At 34.2% G+C, this 25676-nt stretch overlaps 1 protein-coding gene across 4 annotated transcripts in view; it reads right to left on the bottom strand.

The window, feature by feature from the left end:
* The window catches only part of LOC128999399 (uncharacterized), a 71997-nt gene that overhangs the window by 4337 nt on the left and 41984 nt on the right, over positions 1–25676 (bottom strand). For all 4 annotated transcript variants that reach the window (XM_054425888.1, XM_054425889.1, XM_054425892.1 and 1 more), the window contains 16 exons: positions 25321–25532; positions 24838–24981; positions 23529–23678; positions 20749–20861; positions 19326–19422; positions 13975–14281; positions 13492–13687; positions 12288–12563; positions 11550–11639; positions 11156–11261; positions 10488–10576; positions 9841–9994; positions 6361–6479; positions 4451–4618; positions 3331–3423; positions 653–767 (listed from right to left, as the gene is read on the bottom strand). In XM_054425888.1, coding sequence (XP_054281863.1) covers positions 653–767; positions 3331–3423; positions 4451–4618; positions 6361–6479; positions 9841–9994; positions 10488–10576; positions 11156–11261; positions 11550–11639; positions 12288–12563; positions 13492–13687; positions 13975–14281; positions 19326–19422; positions 20749–20861; positions 23529–23678; positions 24838–24981; positions 25321–25532 — 2429 coding nt within the window. The remainder of the gene's footprint in view (positions 1–652; positions 768–3330; positions 3424–4450; positions 4619–6360; positions 6480–9840; positions 9995–10487; positions 10577–11155; positions 11262–11549; positions 11640–12287; positions 12564–13491; positions 13688–13974; positions 14282–19325; positions 19423–20748; positions 20862–23528; positions 23679–24837; positions 24982–25320; positions 25533–25676) is intronic.

Genomic DNA, 25676 nt, shown 5'->3' with positions numbered 1-25676 from the left:
TCTAATCAACCTAACTGAGCCTTAACTATCCGAACCAAATCCGATCAGAACTGAAATTTCACTATCCGCACACAACTACCAGTACGAGCATATCTTGCGGTCTTGGTAATAACCGTATTTGTCACCCGTGAGCACATGTTGCGGTCTTGTCAATAAGCGGTGATCGTCTGCCGCAATTACGGCAACACCTGAGATAGGCCATTCAGTTAACCGAACCTTCTTGGTGTTATCGCCCCAGACAGGAAAAATGTACCGTAGTCGGTCGGTCACTAGGTCGGATATGAGGGGTTCTAATTAATGTCTGTTTAACCCAAAAAAACTAACTGTACGAAGATGAAACCTCCAAAAGTGCCCATCTCAAAAGCTAACTTTAAATCGCAAAACTCATCACTTCTTCAATTATTTTGGTTGACTTGAATATTCAATAATGAATAAATACTATTTATCACTAACAAGCAATACACCTCCCAGTGTCAACCCTATGTCACACTGAATCTATAATACCTATAAATTTCTTTGATGTACAGCTTTTAGTGGTAAAAACTGAGTACTTGATCATCAAACAAGCTCAACTACACCTCACTATCTAGGTGTTGAGGTTGGTTCAGTTACAATAGTTGGTGTCAACTGTTATAGTAGCTACGGTACATACAGGGTGTGCTGATTGGTCTGCCGTGAACTCTGAACCTGTAGAGGCAGGTGTACTCCAAACTGCCGTGGTTTGATTCGATCACCAGCTCCACCATCTTGAACGAGTGATCGACCTCCTGTAAAGGAAGAATAAAATACAATAAGTGTTGGGTTACAGTTTGTTTTAAAAACCTTGCAGAGAGCAATCATGACAAACAAAATCTATTTTTATTTTTTATTTGTCATACTGTTCTATAAAAACTAACAATCCGTGTAAGTAAAATTACACAGATAGGCCTAACCATATTCATGTTTGGTGCAATTTATCAGTGAAACATCAGTATAATCTAATTAAAAAATTTCATTGTTGATGTTAGCCTCCGGATTACGTTGAATATAAAAATTGGTGTGAATACCTGCTTCTTGTAATCCAAATTGTTGCTGTTATGACGCAACTAGTTTCGACTTATCACGAAGTCATCTTCGGGCGTCCAGGGGATGTCAAATCACTTCATCAGAAGGTCGTCAATACACACATACGTTCATACACGAACATGGTCACGGTTACGAGTTACACGAACACAGACACGAACATTGAAACGAAAAAAGTATGATTTAACGAGTAACAGCTAAAAAAATGGTAACACCGGTGAGGATGATGCGTCACGACCAGATAGATGTAGCGTCTAGACTGCCGGTCAACGTGGTCGGTCGGCGCTGTGACGTCATTCCTTTGTTCTTGTTATCAGTCAGCTGTCCCCATTCATCCCCGACTCTCTCTCAAGTACCTTATGGCCGTGTCGTAAATATAATTAGATTGGAAGGATAGTTTGTCATTTAAAATATTATGTTTGTCAAATTTCACAGCTCGGTATATTAAGGTACTTGAGAGAGAGTCGGGGATGAATGGGGACAAAGGAATGACGTCACAGCGCCAACCGACCACGTTGACCGGCAGTCTAGACGCTACATCTATCCGGTCGTGACACATCATCCTCACCGGTGTTACCATTTTTAGCTGTTACTCGTTAAATCGTACTTTTTTCGTTTCAATGTTTCGTGTCTGTGTTCGTGTTCGTAACCGTGACCATGTTTGTGTATGAACGTATGTGTGTATTGACGACCTTCTGATGAAGTGATTTGACATCCCCTGGACGCCCGAAGATGACTTCGTGATAAGTCGAAACTAGTTGCGTCATAACAGCAACAATTTGGATTACAAGAAGCAGGTATTTACACCAATTTTTTTATTAAAAAACTACACAAGCCAACCAAAAATAGGTTTTTAAACTGACCATCACTGCATTTTTGAAGACATTTTATAGTTTTAAAGCCTAGTGTGGTAACCAGTAGAAAAGTAGTATCAGCTTTCGTAATCATTAAATTTGTAATGATTACCGATCACAAGATCATCATGACCATAGTTCACATTGCAGCGCTATCGTCAACATGCCTCACGGTCATAGAGCCATCGTCAACATGTTTTGCGGACATGGCACCTTTTTGAATAGCTTCCACAATTAATTGTGGTGCAATTGTGAACATCTTCCACGATTACAGAGACATCATCATTGTCTCCTGGGTTCGCAGAAACATTTTGCACATATCTTGCAATCACAGAGAAATAATCATTGTTACCCGCCATATCGGCGACATCTCCTGCGATCGTGGAGTGGAGACGTCATGATTGTCACTTGCGACGTGGCAAAATTGCTGAGGATCAATAAATTCCAGTCTCAAGAAAATCCCGAATCAAATGTAATCTTGTTTCGATGATAAGAAATGTATTTTGAGAAAATTTCCCAAATATCATAAAGAATCAAATACCCAAAGAATCATAAATAATAATGAAGCTGTAGTTACACGTGACGTAAATGACCTATACCACTTTGGCTTTTAACGATTTTTAACAGGTACATGAGGAAAACAGTAATTATAAGTCTAAGCACAGAAAACGTACTACTATAACCCAGAATGCCAACCGCATGGTAAAAAGCATTAAGTGTTTTGAGAGAGCTTTGCCTGTCAATCCGTAGGCAGCGCCACCAGCGTTGCTATGCTATTGCATGGCAACGCTGGTGGCGCTGCCTACGGATTGACAGGCAAAGCTCTCTCAAAACGCTTAATGCTTTTTACCATGCGGTTGGCATTCTGGGTTATCGTAGTACGTTTTCTGTGGTCTAAGTCACACAATTATTATGATTTATTTAAGAATAATATAGAAAAATGCTACAATATGTATCATGTTATAGGAATGTTCAAAAACTTAAATTTGTACTTTTATTCTGAAGCCTTTCCATCGGTTTGATCTTCTGCTTATCTTTGATCTTCTGGTTATAGTAACTGCTAAAGTAGTACAACCATTTCATAGAACAGTATTAACAGTATTAACTCCGTAACTTGCACCACTATTGCTCTCAACGAAAACACTTATTCGTTGATAGCAAAAAAAAACCTCTGTAACAGCTGTTTCTGACGTCATCTGACTTGTATCACTTTGCCCATGGATACTTTTGATAAAATCCTGCTCAATGGTACCAATAATTCAATTTTTTTTTTAAGTTGACATATACCACTTTGACTTTCACAGGCTTAATTATAGCATAACAGTTGAAAATTAAAGCAAAACATATGACTTGTCTGATTATCAGTGACAAATCAGTTCTATAACTTAAATAAAAAAAGGAAACGCTGACTTACCAAAGCATCAAAATACTGCAGACTCTTTCCATTGTCCAGATATGTAAATTTCCCTAGCAAAATGGGCATGTCATCTTTTTCTGACTCCAATCCCTATAAAATAAACAAAATAACAAACCAAATGAAATTTCAAACTAATTATTTTTTTTTGCACATCCTTATTCATATAATAGTTAGTTTAATAGTTCATAAAATAAAAACAATTTAAACAATTATAATAGTGATAAAAACACATCCAACAAGTTTCATTTAATCATAAAACATGCCCCCTACATTTCCCCAAGAATTCAAGTGTAAAATTAAACCATTGATGGGCCAGTAACTCAACAAAAATTGTTTTTTATAAAGATTTTATTGTCAGAAATTGAACTTTTATTGACAGCAGAAAGGCACATTTCAAAGCCACAAACACACAGGGGCGATAGTGACTTTGTCAATAAGTTTTGTAGATTTGGTAAGGCTATGCTGTTTATTATGAATAAACATATTTTAATTACATTAGCTCTGAGGCTACTACTTGTCCACTCCTGTTGCCACTCCTGCCCCCATGAACCATATTTTTAACAGCTTCTAAAAGAACTTGAACAATAAAACACTGTTTAACCACACCCTACCACAACCTGGGTTAACAAAAACCATAATAAAAATTGAATTAGTTGGAAAATTAGCAAGGTGACAGGAGTTGTCAGTATGGCATAGGTTATTGGTCCGATTATGCCAATTAAACATAAAGGAACAGACAATGACAGATCTCATATTGTGATACAGATTAAGTTCAGGAAACAATTGGAGATTATTTTAAGAAATACATTTGCACGGGTATAAACAGTTGTAGATTTGAAGGTAACATGAATTAAAATAATGTAAAAATGACTGTTGTAGGAAATCTGTTTTAAGTCAAATGCCCTTTAAATGTCAACCACTGATTAACCAAAGAAAAAAGATTACTACTGAAACGACCATGCCCACTTATATTTCAGTTGGTCATGTCTTTACTGTAAATATTTTGGAATTACCTTACACAGGGACTGCTATTCGTTACAACTACGGTTCCCATCCGACAAAAACTTTTAACAGCTTCTCAAATAAAGGATATTCAGTTAAACAGTACACATCTCACCAGAACATGAAAGTCTTGAGGAGCCGTGTCTATATTGCCGCTGGGACTGAGAGACTTGGGCAGATGTTCCATAGTGAACCCTGTGATGGTGATGTTCTGGCTGAGCTCAATGATCATGAAGCCTTGATTGCCGACGAATGCCCAGCACTGCCCAGCAACTATACCTGGCTGTAACAGATAGAGAAAATAGTATATGCTTCATGTTGTTAGCAAAGTACAGTAGAAGCCCACTAGTCCGACCTCTGCTAATCCGGTTCCTAGCTAAATCCAACCGTGTTATTGTCAATCGCTGACAATGTTATCACGAAAAAATCATGACTATTTGTCATGAAGAGATCATCCACCTAAACCCAGTCTTCAACAATGGTGGAAAACCCCTAGATATATCAAAACAGTCACAGAAAAATCATCCTCGTCTTTGACGATTTCGTCCAAATTCTGACCGTCTCCCGTGGTCGTATGGACATCATCACCGTCTTCTGTGGTTGCGGCAAAATCTTATTAAACATCTTCTGAACTTGTGGAGAAATTATCATCGTCTCCAGCAGTCAAAGAAACTTAAATGCTGTTAGGGGTCTACCTGCGATCACGGTAAACTCCTGAATATCTCCTGTGGTAATGGAAACATCATTGTCGTCTCCTGTGATCGTAACAAAATACAGTCTCCTACGATAACGACAACATTTTGATCGTCTGATCGCGCTCTATCAATAAATGTCAGTTAATGAATTCATTTGGTTATTTAATATGCTCCTCGAATTATCCAACCTTTTCAATGTTCCAACCATGGTCCCGTAGTTGACGAATTAGCTGGGCTGTACTGTACAAGTTTTCATGTTAAAGGATTTGGAATCTGATCCTGAAGTGAGAAGACATGACACTTTGAGAATTCCAAAAACTGGAAGCTAGAAGGTCTCTCTGAAGTGCAGGCTTCAGTCCCACAGGTTTCAGGTTCAAAACATTGATTCAAAATCAATAGAACAACTATTTGAGGCTGAATTTTTATTCAAAGGACTGCTAACAGATTCAAGAAATACGGAGTTTCAATAGCCTACAGGACTCAGAACACCATGAGTAAAATACTGCATCCAAAAATAGAAGATTGTAACAAGTTCGACGCTTTGGGCATCTATAAAATCAATTGTGATAGCTTCTACATTGGACAGACTGTGAACTTCGTTAACCGCTTCAAAAACCACATATCTGCGTGGAGGAACAACAAACCGGAAAGATCAAATGTCGCACAACACCTGTTACAAAATGGCCACTCAATAGGAAAAATGGAGGATAGTCTAGGTATTTTAAAGAATTGTAAGAAAGGATATGTAATGAATGCTTGGGAAGAACTGTATATTTATAAGGAAAAATGTAAAAATAGAAATAAGTTTGTTAATGAACAAGTCAATTTCGATTCCAGTTGTACTTATAAAAAGGTGTTGGCCGGTGCTTCCGTTAGCCAATAGGGTATAAGTAGGGACGCCATACAAGATTCTTGTCATTCGCCTATTGGGTCTGATGATGATTGGAGTGTCCAATCGAAATCGATCACCACTCACCATCTTTATTGTATATTTACCGTCTTGTGAGTAACAGTATAAGCGTAAATATATGTTTTAAGTGTTATAAGACGTTTCTTTTATTTAATTTCCTTAAATTTAATAACACGTACAATGCTGATCAAGAAGTTACTTATTTTATATTTGACACTATTTTTGTACCTATGTACGTGTAAGCCTAAGGAAAATAAAGATGTTTTGAATTTAAATTTGAATTCAAATCACAAATTAGCTATGTGATGATGCCATGACCCTCTAAGCTTAGCCTAATAATAAATAAATCAGTTCAGGAGTGGAGCCTCACGTCCTAGCATGTGAAATTACATAAATAATGTTGCAAAATCTCAATCTTACCTCCAAAGCGACTTTAGGGTCGTTGCCAGCCTTGCTCCACAGAGGGTATCCCCACACATGGTAGTTGGCAGACTTGGTAGAGAACGTCTCAGTACAACGTGTGCTCACTACGGTCGCACCTGAACAAAACAAATGTTGCAATAACATTGTTCACCCTGAACATGATAAAAGAGGGTGCAAAGTGGAATCATACATTTTAGGGGTGTGCGAAGCAGCAAACAATTTTCGATTCGAAGCAACGATTCGATTCAAAAGATTTTCGATTTGATTCGATGCAATTCGATTCGAAGCAATACGGTATTTTTCTATTCATAATTGTCAATTGAGTGGATTAACAATAAATTAAAATTTACCACATATGTGTAAGACAAATTTTTGTTGATGTGGTATTAGGCCTATTCATACTTAACATATGAATTTTTAGGTGAACAAATATTTATTTTAAATCACATATTAGAATAACCTGTATTGCTGGAAAAACCAGTGAGCTGCTTTACTTGCCTATTTCATAATTTTTACTTGGAATTGGCTCAACTGCAAGAAAGAAGAAAATCATTTTTTTTATCAAGACATTCATTCTCATTTTAATAACTGTTTAAATAACTAAATAGGTAGCTAAATTACAACAAATTTGAATGGAACTTAATATAAAAAAGACCATTAACAAATCAATTAACATATCACAAGTTTAGGGCCTGTGGACTGGCTTCAGGACTGCAAGCAAGAAGAAAATAAAAATAACATGTTTCCACCATGCAACATGTATCATTCATTCCCTGCCTCCTAACCTCCTTAGTATAATAACCTCACACTTACATTATTTGTTACATCATCATAAATAAAGAATTATCTATTATTGGCATCAGTAGGCCTACAGCTTTACATAGGCATTATTTTTTATAGGGCCTAAAATAGTAATAGGCTAGAAGCGACATGACAAGTGGAGAACTCATTGAAGAAAAGATATTGTTTAAACTAATTTCCTATAAAACTAAAAAAACAGTAAATAACATACAAACATTGTTTATGGTATAATTAGTAAGGACTAAAAAATGCATATCATGTCATACAGTAGTATAGGCCTACTGCAAGAGATTAAAATCCTAAAACAACTGATTTTGATAGCTAATGAATGAAAAGAATTAAAAATCCATAAAATAAAGCCAAACAATATCTCAATTAATTAGGTACCCGAAAAGTAACTCTTAAATAATATATATAGAAGATTAAAATAATATTAAATCAAGAGATAAGAAAGTTAAATGCTAACTTCTAGTGCCCTTAGCAACACAGGTCAATGTTTTTAAACTACCCTCAATGTTTTTGGAACAGCAGGGTCTTTTTCTCTGAAGGAAGGGTAGTAGTATGTCAACAAAAACAATGAATCCCTCTCACCAGCCAGGCCCGGGCAACTATGTGTGCATTCAAGGTCATAGACCCTCCCCCTCCCCTCTTACACCACCCGGTTGCTACCCGGTTGCTTCAATTGCTGACAAATGCAAGTGATGAAACAAGGAAGTAGGGACAAAAAAATATATTTCTTTATTCAAAAACACAAAACTATAACAGATCATTTTCAAAGAAATTAATACATTGTAATTTGTGAGTTGTAAATATTGTATTGGATTTTAGAAAAATATATTTTTTAAACCCCATCTAACCAAGATACAGATCTGTTTACTATATAAGATATTTCTTTTGTTTATATTATGTAAAATACTAAAATATATTTTTAATTAGGTATGGAATAAATGATTAAACTAGTATGTCTGTATAAATAGTCTTTTTTTACTTTGTTTTCTTTGCACTGTTAGTGTTGCGTCACGGCTTTTGTCTTGTCACTCTTGTCAGTAGACGACTAGACTGGCTCTGGCTAGTGGCAGTGCGGCAATTGCTCTGTTGTGTCTTTATTCTTAAAGGTCGTGAGCCAAACTTAAACTTTAATTCTCATTTGAACATTTTAATTCCTCTGTAATAATAGATATAATAGGCCTAATATAAGAGTGTTTCTTTGGAAATAAATTATTTTTTTTTTTCAAACAAATCTTTGACCTGACCTGAAAAATTCGGGGACCCACAGACCCCTAACAAAAATACCAAATTTATCAGACTAAAACATCAATCTTGCTAGTTAATTATTAAGTAACAATTTTTCAGACTTATTTTTAGAATGATTTTGGAGTAGCCTATCTTGTTTTGGTAAGGTTTAAACAGTAGTAAAACATGTCTCACACTGCTTACATCAAGACAAAAAACAAAACCTCTCATCATTTGCAATGTCAAAAAAAAAAAATTATAAAACAATTAAAGCTATATTTAATGCAAAGAATGTATTAAATAAGAATGCCTTCGTAAAGGAAACGCAACCGCAACGCGCTCCTGTATTGCGGGTATTGCGTTGGCTTTCTGCAGGCGTTTTTCGTATATGGATACTGACTCCCTCATGAATCGAATCGTTTTTTGACCACCACTGAATCGAATCGCAATTCGATGCATCGAATCGAATCGAAATTTCGATGCATTTTCGATGCATCGCACACCCCTAATACATTTAGAAATTCAGATATGAAGGGTAAATGGAAATGAGGAATTCCCACTATTGAGTTTGTATACTGAATTAGAGATCCCAACTATGTAATGGAACAGCTGTGGCCAATTTTCTAATAAAAGAACATTTTTTAGCCTCTCGATCCTGTTTTGCTAAGAAAAAAGATTAAATTAATACCTCTTGTACTTTCAATGATCCGTTTTTTGGCTAGTGACAAAGATTTTGGATCTATAGGTTCATTTTGAAGCTGACCGAGTAGTTGGAAAAACTTCTTCATCCCTGAAGTTATGGAGAGTCGTTATAAACACTTAAAACAAAAACATTTAACAACAATTTGATCAAATTGTAATACTGGCAGACACATGGTGAGGCTGTCAGAAGGTGGGTTATTTCCATTACTTGGTCAGCTTGAAAATAAATCTTATAAATTCAAAAGCCTTTTTTTATCTTTTTGGTCAAAAGGTCTTCTTTTCATTAAAATAGAATTTCGTTAAATGAACTGTGCTCACAGAGTGCTACTGTATTGACTTTCTACTTGGTTCTACAGTATTTGGTACAATGGTATTTGAGGGAAATAAAATATGCTATTAATACAGGATAGGTAACCTTAGTATGATTCCAAGCCCGGGATTGGAACATTTCAATAGATATAATAACATAAAATTTGCTAAAAAGTGTTGCATATTTAAAAATGTTATGAAATAGAAATAGCCTACTTTGTTCCATTTCTTTCAAACCCAAAAATAATTTTTTGTATAACACTACTTCGAACTGAACAATAACAAGGCACTTGATTGTGTTTAGCAGATCAAAAGACCAAAAAGACAACCAATTCTAGAACAATCCAACTTTGGTATCTTCGTCTATGGTATGGTAACACTTCTATCTTTACGGTCACTACACTTAAAACAGATGTTTCAATTATCCCTCACCAGATGAAGCAAGTGCGTAGTCTACTTTGGCAACTTTATCAGCATCGTATATCGCCAGTAGTCTCTCCACAGTCGCGTTCACAAAGGCTTCAAGTTCTGTAGATGAAGTGACAGGATTCGGCAAACTGTCCGGACTTGCTTCTGAGACCACTTTCTGGAATTTAATAATGCACAACTTATTCTCTCTATGAAAGAAATTATCACAAGAGTGTGCAACAGGAAAAATATTGAGTTTCTCCTTTACTATTTGTACTATGCCAATTCATGTGACTATGGGTTGGTTTAAGTTGTCCGTTTAACTTGTGTTGGGTTTAGTTTGATTTAACTTGATGTTGCTGTATTTGCAGTAATTAACATGAAAACTGACTACAGCTTTTTATTGGGGATGGGATACTTTAATCGATAGTCAAAGGTGATACTTGTTGCATTGTACACTTTTTGGTTGTTGGTTTTAGTTAGTTTTTTTTTTATTTTGTTTGCAAAAAAAAGCTTTTTCATGTATTGACAAAAAATTAAAAATCGTAAGGTTTGGGGGTGAAAACTAAAAAGTCAAGCAGGGTGTAAATAGTTGAATCCAGAATTTATAAAACCTAAAATAGAACAAAAAGTTCTCTAGGAATGAGATTTTAAGTTCCTTGATATCTCACCTGATTTATCTGAAGATTGATTACTTGCTCCACGATTTCTTCTCTTACTTTAGCAACCTCAAGCAGAATCTGCTCCTTTAATATGATTACTGAAAACAAACATAAACATCATTGAAAAAAATCGTCTAAATCTATGATTGAATAATTTTATTTATAGTTTTGCATTAACACAAAACTACACAAGAATTTTCTATCAGTACACTTTCACTTTACCCTTATACTGTTAAGAATCACCCCTTGCTTAGCCGGATATTTTCCATGCCAAAATCCGTAGTCTATGTGGACGGACAAATTGCAAGGTCCGTCAATGTCTTTAAAAAATTTAATATCGAGAAATTTTCGAGCCCAAATTTTTTAAGTGGATTCCTTTCAAACATTTTGCTGCTTAAATAAACAGATCTTCACTAAATTTAGATATTAATTTATTATTTACTAAGGTTGTTTCCCTTATCTCTTTCACACTTATCTCTTTCTTGGATACTTTACTTCAGATTTTCATGGATTTGTGTCTATAGTTTAGTGTTGACAAAAGTTTGCTTTGTGATAAAGCTGTTCAGTTTAACTCCTGGAGTATGTATCCAAATTAATTGTAGGAGACACTTCTATACTAGACGCCCAACATTGCTAACACTCCTCTTACAATATGAACCCCTGTATTATTACGATACCTTGGTCTTCACTGATCCGAGACTGATCAGTTGACAGTTTTTCCTCCAGTTTTGAACCAAAAGCTGCTTGTTCTGACACTAGTGTCTTGTGAGCATTTAGAGCCATCTGCAACCACAAAATACATTGGTTTTGTATTATGTATAAATGATTAAAGGTTCGATTAAACTGTTGAAATGCAATACACAAGTTGTTTTATAAGTAGAAAAATTATTATGTCTATAAAAAAGAAGGGATCGATTTTTTTACAATTTTTTTTTTGGTATATCAATAAGAAATCGGTGACTACTAACTTAAAATAATTACAGAAAACAAACATTTCTGAAAACAACACATTAAAAAATAATTTCTATGTTTCTCAAAAAGGAAAATGTTAGAATTCTTGTTAAGACTTACCTGAAGATCTTGAATCTGTTGTTTCAAAAGTTCCATTTTTGACTCCACAGAACTTTCTTCAGAAACGATCTTATCGCTCAGTTCTGCTCTCTGCAAATAAAATACATGATGAACATAACAACTAGTTTCAGACTTTCTGAGATAATCAAACTATAATTCTGTAAGAATGAAGTTCTTTGCATCGTGCTAATTCTCTTGGACCAATTACGCTTAAAGACAGTTGTTGTTTCAAGTATAGTGATGGTTTAAAATTAAAATGTTTGGTTAGGCTTCAAAGGTAAATATTGATGGGTATCTATGGGTAATAAAAGAGTAACTAGGCAAGAAATAGTGGCCAGTTTCAAACAATGAAAAAGCTTTCTTTTCTTATGATCAAGTTTAGTTTCATTATGGTATTCATTAACTGATTAAAACCATGCTAATTCAGTATTTTTTTACTCCGAGTGAGCAGAGTATCTAATAGTTTAAAATGTTCTACACTATCAAAAGCTCTGGTCAGATCTAAAAAAATACCTGTTTTGTTTTGCATGAAGATTTCTATGGATGGTAAAAAAGTCATAGTTCTTATAAACTTTTTTTAAATTTTGAAACCTTTTCAATTTTAGAGGCACCGCATTCATAAAATGCATTTCCATATTGTATATTTGAGTAAAAGTAAGCATAATATAGAATGACAGAAGGTTTTAAGTCTAATCAAAATTTTAAACATAAAAAATCTATGATACAACAAAGACTCACCACTTTGTCCACTTCCAAGTCTATTCTGTCCACAGCAGCCTTCAACGTAGTTTCCACCTGCGCCTGGTTAGACAGCTGTTTCTCCTTCAACACCTGATCAAACTCTGTACTGCTGAGCAGACGACGGACCAGTGCAGCCAACAGCTGTTGATCTCCCAGCAGATGGTCCCAGTTGGCAGCACTGCTGGTACTAGGTGGGAGTTGGTTAAACTGTGACTCGTAATGTGGCGCGGAGGGAGTATAATCAGGGGTTGGTGGAGACGCTGGCCACGATATCTAGTCATATACAAAATTTCTTTGAATTAATATTTGTGATGGTATTGTTTGTTGTTTAAAGGAGTAAGGGATGATTGAGGATATTTTCTATCAAAATTTGTAAAAAAATGTGTTCACAACGTTTAATACAAGATTCACAACCAATCAAAAACTGTAAAATCACAAAACCAAAACAATTTTTACACAAGACAAACACCAAACACAAGATGGAGGGTATCTTTACCTATCCTTATAATACTTGTTGTTTTCTTATTTCTTGTTTTGACAATTAGATAGTTTTCTGTGTGGTTTTTGTTAGTAGTGATTTTCCAGCTTCAGCTGGATTAGTAATATTTAATGTTTAACGTACTCTATTATCACCTGAAGGTAGAACCAGATTCCATATCCCAAACTTTATAAAATCTTTGATCTTTTTACTAGTCATGATAGAAAATATCCGCAATAATCGCTAAAATAACAGATAAAATTTATTTAAAACAACTAAACACATTACAAATGACAAATGTGACATAGCAATTTTAACTGTTGCTATATAAAAATATTAGAAAAAAGTTTAGGCAAATATTTTATTGCTATACGCAAACACATTTTGATTACAGAATAAAACTAATTTATTCAATTTCACTTCTAACAGTTGAGAACCCAACTATTCATATTATAAGCCTAATATGAATTGAAAATGAGTTTTGATTGAGTTGGATGTCTCAAACAGCTTTGATACTAAGATTAACTATAATAATAAAATAATACATTTAAAAAATCCCCAAATAACTGCATATAGTCTACCGACAGTATTGAAAGTCCATGTCACTACAGTTACTCATATATCAATAATTCACACTTACTTCAACACAAAAAAAAATCCACAAACTATTTTATAACCAATCCTAAAGTCAATACTTTTGCAGATTACTATTTGACAACTTACGGATTGCAAAGGCGCGACTAAGGCAGCGAACCCAGACACTACAACAGCAGGGATTCCGATTATTAACTCGTAAATCCAAAGCAAAGCTGTTGACAGAGCGTAAACCACGGTGGAGAAGGTTGTTGCAGCTCCTTCACCTAGAGTGGCCACAGCACTAGCCGAGTAGGATCCTAAACTGGACAGCAGTGCGGCGAAACTGTAACCAGAATAACTATTAGGAGTGAATTGGAAAACAGATAATAGATTTATCAGATATTAGAAGATTATAAAAGAGTTATGATGCATAACTAACGTTATTTTGAAATTCAGATTCCATAATAGAATATTTGATTTTTTTTTCTGTAAAAAGTATCGGTACATTAGTGGTATACAGTGGTTTGCACGTGTTGGAAACAAGATTTTACTTTGGAACAACAGTTTTAAATTATAAACCCTAAAATTATGGTGTATTCTAAGACATTAATTAACAACTGAATCACGAACCTGTAAAACGGCCACGTAATCCAAGCAGTGACCCCACTAAAGTCCAAATCCCACGCCTCCTCAATCACATCGTCCGTGGAAGTGTTATCGGCAGAGCTTTCCCACCATCCGACCAAGGCAACCCACGGGTAAGATATCCACGAACCGTCGAACCACTGGATCCCCGAGGACATACAGGATATGCTCCAGCCTGCCAGGAATGACAGGGTGTCCCAAAAGTACAAGAATGGGGCAGATGTCCAAGCAGCCACTGTTTCTAGGACGGGTGAAGTATCTTCTTCAGAGAGCCAGCCATAGAGGTAGTACGCTGGAATACAAAATTATTTTGAAAAACTTAGATTTTGAGTTGAGAATATTATCACTAAACAACCCTACATTGTTTTTTTTTTTTTTCTTCCCCAGAGCGCTAGGATCTAGCATGGGATCGTTTTACTCATTACTTTATGCTAGACCTAGGGTTACGGCATTATCGCTTAGAAAAAATACATTGGTGATTAGGAGAGATTTGAACCTAGGACCTCAGAGACAGAAGTCTCGTGCTCAACCACTACACCAGCTTCTTCCCCCAAACCTACATTGTTAGGACAATATAAGAGATAGTCAATTTTCAAACTAAAAAACAGTATCACATGGTGAATAAATTATCTCTATTTGATATAAATATAACAAATCCCTTGTAGTCTAATTGTGAGTGTAAAACTTAGTAGGTTTTGTGATTCAAACAAAAGAATATTTACAGTAAAAAATTAACTAGAGCTAGTTTAACAACAGAAAAAAACTAAAGGGAATACTTTTTGGACAATACAAGAAGACGTCATTCAATGCTACTCCATATTTACAATTATACACTTGTATTAATTTGCAAGACTATTCAAAAAATTTTAAACTTTGATATTGTTTCACTGCATTGGTTATCATTAGGACTTTTGGGAGACTGGTTAATCATAAAGTAATTTCCGGTAGAAAGTGAACAAATGCAAAGGTACAGGTAATGCAAAATAAAATACAGCCAATTAAGAGTGTCCTAGCAATCTACCTAGCAACTCAGTAAGTAATTTGAACCACTTTCTATGAGTTAAGCTTAGCAAGTTTTTTTTTTTTGTATAAATCATAACAATGTTTATCTTTGCAAATAAAAATAGCTCAAGAAACGGTCGTTAACACAATATACTTTGCCTAGTCAGTAAACCTTAAAATAAACCTTGATTGATTTCCACCTAATGCTTTATAAGATTATTACAATTAAATAGGAAAGGAATACAACTCACCATAGCAACACCATAATCGATTGATTTGATTTTCCGCCTCCTACAATCGTATCATCGACCCCAGTTGTATTCCCTTCCTTCAAAGACACTAGTTAAACTGTTATTTAATTTGATAGGTTTTTTTTTCTTAAAAATAAAAACAGGATCATATTGGTTAATACTTAAGAAAAGATGTAGAAGCATAATTGTTAACAATCAAAAATTTGTCATGATAGTAGCCATACCTTTCAAGGAGGTAATAAAGCAGAAAAGAGCTAACGTTCTTAAAATCTAGCACATAAAATTGATACACTACTGTTGATTATAACAGAAACTAGATTCTATCACTGAAGCCACTCATTTGATCAAGTTTGACTGAATCAAATTTAATAATTTTATCAAAATATAAATCGAATAAATGTGAACAACACAAAAAAACAGCAGCTTTCTGAGTCAGAATACTTAAACGGGAATAGTTGTAATTTTACTAGTGGATACTTCGATTATCTTTGTACAACATTTCAGCTGATATGGTCCAGGGTTTTTTTTTTTTTTTTTTTTTTTTTTTGCATTATGACACAATTTAACGTATGAATTTCAAGGACATGGTTCAATGCGGCTACACGCTGCAGCAGTGGCGATGAAGTGGATGACAGATGCATAAATCCATGCAAAGTAAATTATATTGTTTATTTACTTCAGTGTCCAAACTAAAACTCGAAACCATCGTAACATTGGAAAAGCGATCACGTCAACATTTGTGAGGATCAGTTGTAGCTTGTAATCGCAGCGGTTTCACTATAATAACACGATCATGGGAACATGACCTTACTCCGCAATCACAAAAACATGGTTGTCATTTATCGCGAAAAAAGGGAACCAACAGAATGCCGTTATGGACTGACTTGGGGGACAAGGCGGGTCATAGACTATTGGCAGCAATTATTTCAATATTGCAGAATGATCCTCTGAGGAATTTATACACAATCTACAGGACATTTTTGTCCTAAAATGCTGTAAAAGATTTTGAGTCTTTCCCGTTTCCCGAACCACTAGACACCCTGGTTATTAATAAGTTTATTACAATGTTATTTGCAATGTGCAAACTATATAGTATGTTATTTTAAGTCAATAAGTGTTTCATGTGTTTTGGGTTTGCTTGTAAAAAAGAAACAACCCAAGTCTGCCACCCATACTTTTGAAACTGCCTGCTCCCAATTCTTGAACCACAATCACAAAATAAATACACCTTTAAGTCACAGAATTACAAAATACATTTTATACAGCCTTAGCAACCTTTTGTCAAAGATTAAGGACTTTTTAGTTAGGAAAAAATTATTAGGTATTGAGTATTGACTTTGAAAAAGTGGTATTAAACACATCAATGCTTGTTTTATGGTTTGATTATTGAGATTTGTTGGTATGACTTATAGTTATAACCTATGTCTGATAGCCTATTAATATACTTTCTGGGGGAAATAAGTACCAAGATATTGTTAGTTCTTTTAATTCCACAAAAATAACAATTATCTTTGGATATAAAATAGTATAAACTTATATACTAGTAGGCACCATAAGGGAAAAAGCACCAAGATTAACAATAATAAGTGTAAGCTAAGCTGTGTTAAAGCTTTGTGATGTTAATAAGCTTAACTTTATATAAATATAAATGTTGAATATGTCACCTATAAATGGTAAACTAATACTATGGTAATATGATTATAAAATTTGCTCATCACATTATTACCTACTTTTCTAATTTATAGGCGAATTAAAAATAATTATTTTTTCAAATCACTGTTTATTAAAAATGACTACTACAGAATGAATTTTATTATTTTTCCAATTCATAAATTAGGCTTGACTTATCCTTTTAAAGGAAAAAATTGTGTAGAACTTTTTAAAAGTGTTTAGAGTTTATAACCAAATTATTTTTATTTTCAATAGAATGAAAATTGCACTGGGAATCTAAAACCTATTTGTTTACTAAATAAAGCTTGAACAGCAAAATATTATAATTTATAAAACTTTAAAATTAAAACAAACATAGTTTTTACATAATATGAATAGTGTTGTGTGATGTGTGTTTGATTTGATTTGATGTAAAACTGTAATAACTACCTGCTACAGCTACATAATGTTGGAATGTGACAAAACTATACCTTTGGTGTACATATAATTCTAATAAACATGGCACTCTGAGAAAAGAAAAATAAGTTTAACAGATACAATCTACAGAAAACAGTACAAACATGCTTAATTGTAAATGGAATTGTAAAGCAGTCTTCAAAGTTTCAAGTCTTACAATGTTTTTGGTAAGGCATTTACAAAGAGTAAAAATTAAACCTTCTAATGTTGTAAAAAAACTTATCCATTCTCTATGTTTGATTTTAACAAAAAATAAATTCAAACTTATTACTGCCAAAGTTACACGGTTATTTTAAACAAACACATTTATTTATGTGCAAAGAAAAAATATATCAATTAGTAAAGATTATCAAAGTTGTAGATTAAAATAATACTATTCTAATGTTAGCACACATAGCTTAAGAAAATATAAAATAAATAAATAAACACCAATTCTTGGTTAGAATGTATAGACTATAGTCAATGCTATAATATATTTTTCCTGTCATTTATTCATCTCATGACAAAATCTTTTTAGAGAATGCCTCTTACCCCAAAGCTTATGATATAGCCTATTGTGAATTTTCATATATTAGTATGCAATAATCATAAATTTACATTTATTGACAATTAATTTCAACAAAAGAACCTAATTGTTCCCTACATTAAAAAAAACCAATCCCTTTTTTATATTTAAACAATTGTTTTTACCGATCAAAGAAAAATCTCACTAACAATTGTGCTTTTCTTATAATTTTCGACTTTTGAATGGTCTAACAGTACCAAACATTTCTTAAAATCTTAAAAAATATTTTTCTCACAAACTAACAACCAATTCTTAACAAAAGATTTAAGAAAACACAAACATGACCAAGTTTACTGCACTACACAAAATTCCATTTTAACCAAATTGTATTGTAACTAAATTTGATTTTATACCTTACAATGTTAAATAATATACTTAAAGCTCGTAAAAAAACCGTGTACTGCAGTAAATAGTCAACACTAAAATATCGAGTCTACGGGTGAAAACATTGTGTATTCCCAATTGGAAATGTTGAACACACGTTCAACTGTGTCTTTTGAAGGAAAGGAAAATTTAGCAGAGAGTAAACCTGCAAAAAATCAATACTAATTACTTACCTGATATTAATAAGTTAGACGCTTATTTATGTATCTGATTTATTGTTGTTTGCATTATCATGTTCACTTGCTTATCAATAACTGTGGAAAAACAACAGTTTGTCGTCCAGTACATGTGATATTTTTGAACTGATTGTTTGGTAATTTGGGTAAAAGAAACTTATCAAACGGGATAACAAAATAGTTATTTGGGGGACTTTTTTTAATTCATGAAAAAGCACATTGGTGTAAAATTATTTAACAAAATCTCATGAGGTAGTGATGTGAATTATGCTAACTGATCAAGTAGCTTATACAAACTTGATATTTCAAGAGATTTTTAGATTTAATTACTGTTATTGAGTTAGCAATTTTTAAATCTAAAAAATTATGTTGTTGTATAGAATAAAAAATTTGTTTTTAAGGATCTGCGGGTCCTTGATGTCTTTGAGTTGGATCTAACCAACGTCGTTGATTTCGCAATATCCGCTGAAGAAGTTTTCAATTTCGATGTGTCCGCAAAAGATGTTCATGATTCATTGTGATATAGGGGGAGATAATGTACAATATTATACCAACCAATTGTTTGTATAGCAATTAAAATGTTTTAAAATCAATAAGTTACTTTTCATAGTAACCCGATTTTGGTTTGATACCCGAGGTCCAAAATCTTTTACCCCACCCCACCCAAAGTAAAAGTCTGGCCCGCAGACCCCTAATTAATTTTACTGGTAAAGCATTCAACACTTATTTTTAGTAATAAACTTCAGCCAAGACAACACAAACGAAAAATGTTGACGAAAAGTTAACTAAAAAAAATATTTACAAATAATTAATTAAAGACTCAATACTAACCTGCCCAAAGTATGATAGGAATCAATAGAAGTATCAAGGCCCATTTTCTTCTCTGTTGTGAAGTTCCCCATTTGTCCACTTGAAGTAGGGAGTTGACCTGAAAATAATTTAGTGTAAATTAAACCAATAACTAGTCATGGTCAGGACTTTGGTTATGGATAAAACTAGACATTCCATTGAATTTAAATTGTTTTCATGATAAGGATTAGCAAGTTCTAGAATATAAATGAACATACTTAAATTGAAGCACCAATAGTGTGGCATACAAAGCTGTGATTGATGTTAGGATATCAATTGATTAACGTAGGTGTGTGATGGTCAGGCAGTTATTGACTGTATTTTTTAGTTTGATCCCAAAGCCCAGTTTTGGCTATTGCCCTTAATATTGGCAATCGGTCAGTGGAAGCGTGTCGCAACTCCGCTAGCCAGCATTGTCTTGCAATTTATTTGGGGTTTTATTGAGTGTCACAAAGTATTGAGTACATCGATTGCGACATCACGTTCGGTTGTTTGGATCGTGGCATGGAATGTATGGCCTGATTGTTCTGCTGACATGATGTGTCATCATTCCGTGTGACGTGTAGGACCGCCGAAACTGGGGGTAGCCAGTCAATAGGATTTGAAGAGTCAGTGAGCCGCGGTTACGTGCTATCTTTCCCTCCCCCGCAGGTGTCCGTGGGAGTTGGCATGTCCACTTAAATCACTTTTACATAGGTTACATTTTTAATTGATAGTAACTTATAAAAAATCACTTTGTTCATTTAACATAATAAATTAAGTGTTGAATTTTCTACTAGCTGCATTCGTTATTGAGTTTTCTGCCCTTCCCTTGCGAGGTTGCTACAGGTGAACTGAGCCACGGATGCGAGCGATTTGGAGTATGGTTTATGTAAATTTTTGATTACTGTCGAATATCAATATGCCAACTTTTTAACCAAGCCAGACTAAAAGAACTAATTATTGTAAACTACTGCATCTTCTGTGTGAAATCAAATAACATGGTAGGCTAACAGAAACTTAAGGAGAAAATTGATTTTTGACAGCAGCGCCCATTTACCTAGATGCATGCTCGATTATTAAAAATTGGGCTTTAGGAGGTTCATATAAATGTCTTTTTATGTATCTAAAAGTAAATGCTAGGTCCAAACCAAAGGTAGAAAATAGAACTTTAGATACTGGCGCAATTTGTGACTGTCTCATTCAAGTATGTTCTTTTTTAATAAAAAAGTGGCAACTGGCGGTCCATATAGATAATATGTCTGTCTAATCCAATATCCAAAAGTCAATGGTTATGGTAAATAGAAGCTCAATTGTAGCACACTCTTGAGCCGCTCACTCGACTATGTTCTGTTTGAAGGGAAACGTAACCTCTTCAGGTCGGGATATCTGCCCTATCCAAAAAGGCAATGCTACCAGTACTAACCTTCCACAGCAGCCATACGTCAGCTTTCTGTACTGCCAACGCCATCTTGTAAAGCCACAATACAGGATACTGATACCACGACACATCTGTTGTCTGCTTCAGCGGAACTCTTGCTGTAACAGAACCACCGTTATGTACATGTACGTAACACAGGATTCTGGGTGTTAAACATATTTTCTGTTTCCATATCTTAGCTAGATAAATATATTTGGTAACAGCTTAAGGTGATTTAACCTAAACAAAGATAAAAACTTTAGTGTGTAGTGCATTTCGTTGAGTTAGAAAGTATAGAACCAAAAAAAGTGCAAGTTGAAACTGCATAGAATTCAGAGTACAGATAAACTTAATGGAATTTTCCAGAACATTTCAAATATATAGTCAGGTAGTAGGCTTCCTTGCACTCAGTTTGGAGTCAGGACTTACCAACATAATCATTTGGTTTGAGGCTGGCTACCCTATAATACACATGTTTGACTTGCTGATTAAATGTTTATGAATGTGAATTTTTTTTCATACAGCTAGTAGGACGAACGTGGTTGCAGAGAGAAAAGCAGGAGCGAGGAGTTGACAAATTGTATGGTATGCATTGTTGTGGTAAAACAATCAGAAAGTATAGTAAAGTGCAGGTACTTAAAGTCTGGAGCGTATCTTTTGTGTTATTCTAGGGTGGCCAATTGAATATAGTTATTGGTGAATTTAGGAATACTTCCAGATTTAAAAATCAGCACCAAGAGGGTCACCAGGTTGACCCGTGAAACAAGAGGAGCTCTAATATAACTCCAAAATGGATGTTCAGAAAAAATAACCATTTACATGCAAACCAGAATATACATATTAGTACCCATAATACATAAATTGGTATGTTACGGTAATTCAGGAGGAATAAGCTGTGCAAAACTTAGTCTAGAATTTATGATCTGGACAATTTAACTCCCGTATTATCACAGGAGCCATGCAAACGGACCCAGCACTCCCCACTAATACAATGATTTAAATTCAAAAATTGAAGGTAACTGGACTGATAAGCAGTACTGACCTCAGCTACCGCTAGGGGCGGCAAATTCAAAATAAACAATCAATCCTATAAAGTAATAATTAACATAGGCTTTAAAATTTACTAAATAAACTATGTACTGGCATTGTGTACAGACAAGGACGGAAAAGCTGTGTAACAACTATCCCCAACAATTTACAATGATTGTATATTGTATGTTGTATTGGTATGATACCATACCAGCCCTATCACTTAATTTTGCAGTACTCGTTGGTCCAAAGATAAAGTAAGAAAAGTACTCCTTCCGGTAAGGAAAAGCTAAGAAAAGCTAAGCTTAATCAATCAAGACCTAAAAGTAAATTTTGAAAAACTAAGCACTCTATGATTTTCTAATCTGTCCAGTGTTGATACTAAAACTGTTTTTAAAGTATTGTAGCTTCAATATAACTCTTCCCATTCAAGATTCATAAAATATTGCTAAGCCAGGGTATATTTTTTATTTTTTTAACCCTCCAAGTGTCCCTAGTTTTGGTCTTACTCTTAATGTTCACCCATTCATTGCGCAATCGCAGGGTTTTATTAAAATGTATCTTAGAAACTTAAAAACAATGTAAAGTATACTGTTTTATATATCATTTTGTTTGGAAAATTATGGGCTTCAATGTAACATATAAAACATTACAAAAAAATGTTCAACAATTTTTGTGGGGTTAACATTTCTCAAAGATTATAAAATAAATGAAAAAAATTTATGTTTGCACTCAATAAATTATTATTATAATTTATAGGTCTACAAAAATTTTAAAATAGCCACTTGGTTCAGAATTTTATGAGGATTCCAAAAATATAATAACATAAGGAAGTAGGTTTGCAAATAAATAAGTTATGGGCAAAAAACAGATTTCGGTACATAGCGTTTAGCTAAGAATGCATAGCCCAACCATAGCTAGGAATCTGGCTGATAATTTACATCAATATGAAATGAAATGAAATGAAATGAAATAATATTTTATTTCCCATAAATTATATACATATAATTACATTGTATTTTTTGTTTTACTTAAATATAATACAGCAAACATTACTAACTAGATAACAAAAGAAAAATTATATTCTGTAGAAATAAAACGAAAAATGTGCAAAAAAAAATACCTTCTATAACAAAGGAAAAAGTCTACATAGGCAGGGCCTGTGCGTAGACTCGAGTTGCGAAAAAGGTTAATTTAGATGGGAGGTAGAAAAATGTATAGGAAAACAAAAAATAATTCGTATAATTCTAAATTTTAAAAAATTTTCTTGCTTGAAACTGAATGTTTAGTTTTCTTCTGTGAATATCACTACCTACTTCTTCAGGATCATCAACCAGCCCTTCAAAATCACTTAAATCTTCTTATAATGCACCACGTATATCACTACTTTTGATTTTTAACACTAAAACAATGATAAACGTAATAAAACACATCAGTCATCGGTGCGAGGTTAAACAAGCTGTTTACAAATATGCACGTCAGCTGTCTGCTACAATATTTTCGGAACTAAAATGAAAAGTGTATAGACGCAGACATCAGGAGAAAGCTCTGAATCTGCTGAAAAAAACTATACCTAACTCAATCCAGTTCAATCCGATTCAGTCAGTCCCGGAGCCGTCGCCGTAAACAGTGTTTGTGAGTCGCAAAAGCGACAACATAACACTACAGGGGATGTGTTATGAGTCGCTTTTACGACACATAACACTCGGAGGGTTAAATAACACCCAATACAAAACCATAAATATGTTCAAACTTACTATCCACTGTGTCATACTGCTTGGTCTGTCTCAGTTGTATGGTTTCTGTGACCGTGGTCACGACTGTGGTCACAATAGTAGTCACAATTGTGAGTATCCAGCTAAACCAGGTCACGTGATTCTGACTATGTACCTGTGTCTTGGTGTAACCTACAACAGAAAATATTTTGCTTGATGAAATGTATAAAATATTTTAAATGTTATATTTACATATAGAAATTGATGAACAATCATTGTAATTATCATTGAATTGAGCCCTAGGAAATCAAGTGAAATTATGGCCATAATAGAGACCAAAGAAGGCCAAAAACATTATTCGCACGTGTGGATTTCAATAGCCTACAAGAGTGAGTAGGCCTTGTGTAAGGAATAATCTATTTGCGGTTCAGTTCTACTTATTCATTAATATAATTTTATTACATTGCCAAAATTTTAAGTATTGAGGAAGAATGGTTTGAACGATACTGCATTAAAGATCAAATACTCAGGACAGGATCCAACCAGAAAATATTTTCTGGTTTATTATATTATAGAATTATATTATTATCGTATTATATTATAGAATATTAAGATTATTCTAAGTGCCATAACCTTGCTTATGGATTAGTATGGTTGTGGTTTGATCAAATCTAGGGTAGATTTGATTTAAAACCAAGCGATGATTCTGGATCCAGATTTAGTTTGGCATTCTATTAATGATGTTATTCCTCGAAGTTCGATCAAAGATAGTAGAAAAAACAGGGTTGTTTTAATAAAAAAGGTAAAAATTGAAATACTGTACCTATGGGGTAAACACACACACAAATTGTTTGAAAACACGTTAAGGAGCTATGTTGGACAAAGACTATGAAGTTACAACAGTTCTAAGTTTGATTTTGTTTCAATAATACACAATACCAATATTGAAACTGCCAGACCATAAGTTATCAAATTTAAAAAATGCAATTGTTGTTTATTAGATGTATATTTACCATAAACATTTAAAGATAATATAAAAGCTAATTGTGTACTAAGAGCGCAAATTACTTCATTGCCTCTCGTACACACATTTTTTCTATGACCTTAATTAACTTATTATAACATACAGCATACAGATTAACTTTTTAGTTGTATATCAAGTGTTATTTAGGTTATGTTATTCCGGATGTTAGTATATCATAGAAACTCCAACCAGTGAAATAAGGTGATTTAGCGAGCAGAATTGACTATAGCGGAAATTTGAGCTATTTTGCGTACTGTTTACAGGTGTGGCAATGTGATAATTTCAATCCAATGATAGAAAAAAAAGTCAATAGATCCCAAAACTCACCGATGTGGTTGTCATAGGTCTCTATCTCGCTGTCACTGTCAAGCCCGGAGTCGTTGAACTCTATCCTGCGTCTGGGCAGAGGTAGGTTCAGTCCAAGCAACTGTGTGTTGTTGTGATCAGAGTGTCCGTTGTTCAACATCGTATCTGTAACACAAACTTTTGTTAAACAGATAATTCTCTTATTGCCATTCGCCCCCTAGAATTTCCTGTTTTATATAGTAACCTGTAACCTTCCAAGACATGTTTAGAGTTTAGGTTTTCTCTGCTAGGTAGACTTGACGCTTGAAGTGTTTGAATTACACACCTTTAACTGTTAGCTATACTAGCTTGGGAGAAAATGAATCTCATATCTCTTAAAAGTAGCCTACCTATCTATTTTTTTTGTGTTTACGGTGTTACGGTTTTGACAAGCACTTGATATGCTTGCCTTCGACATGCAATGTATGTATGTGCATGTGTATAGTTAGAGGCACAGTTACTCACTGATGTAGTTGTTGTGTTCCGTCAAGTCCGGAGAGTCGTCCTGAGAGTACCTTGTGTACCTGGACGTCCGCGAGGTCGTGTAGTCATACCCCTCGTCAGCTGACCGCAGCGGCCGCCGACACAGGTTTGGTATCAGCGGTATTCCAGGCGCCAGCGTGCAGCCGTACAACTGGGAGCAGGGCGAGTATACGTTGTCAGTCTTCGGCAGCTTGCTGTGGACAAAGGTTGTAAAGTAAAAAAACTATAAAAAAAGGTAGAAAACAGGAACTTGCAGTTGAAATTATACTGTGTGACACAGCTTGCTACGGAAAAAATGTTGGATTAAAAACTTGGTAATTACTCAGCACAGTGAAATA

This window comes from Macrosteles quadrilineatus, unplaced genomic scaffold, assembly GCF_028750875.1.
Source record: "Macrosteles quadrilineatus isolate MER2022 unplaced genomic scaffold, UCM_ALF_1.0 Scaffold_8__2_contigs__length_117827958, whole genome shotgun sequence".
Classification (NCBI taxonomy): Eukaryota; Metazoa; Arthropoda; class Insecta; order Hemiptera; family Cicadellidae; genus Macrosteles; species Macrosteles quadrilineatus.
This window is presented reverse-complemented; position numbering and strand designations above follow the sequence as displayed.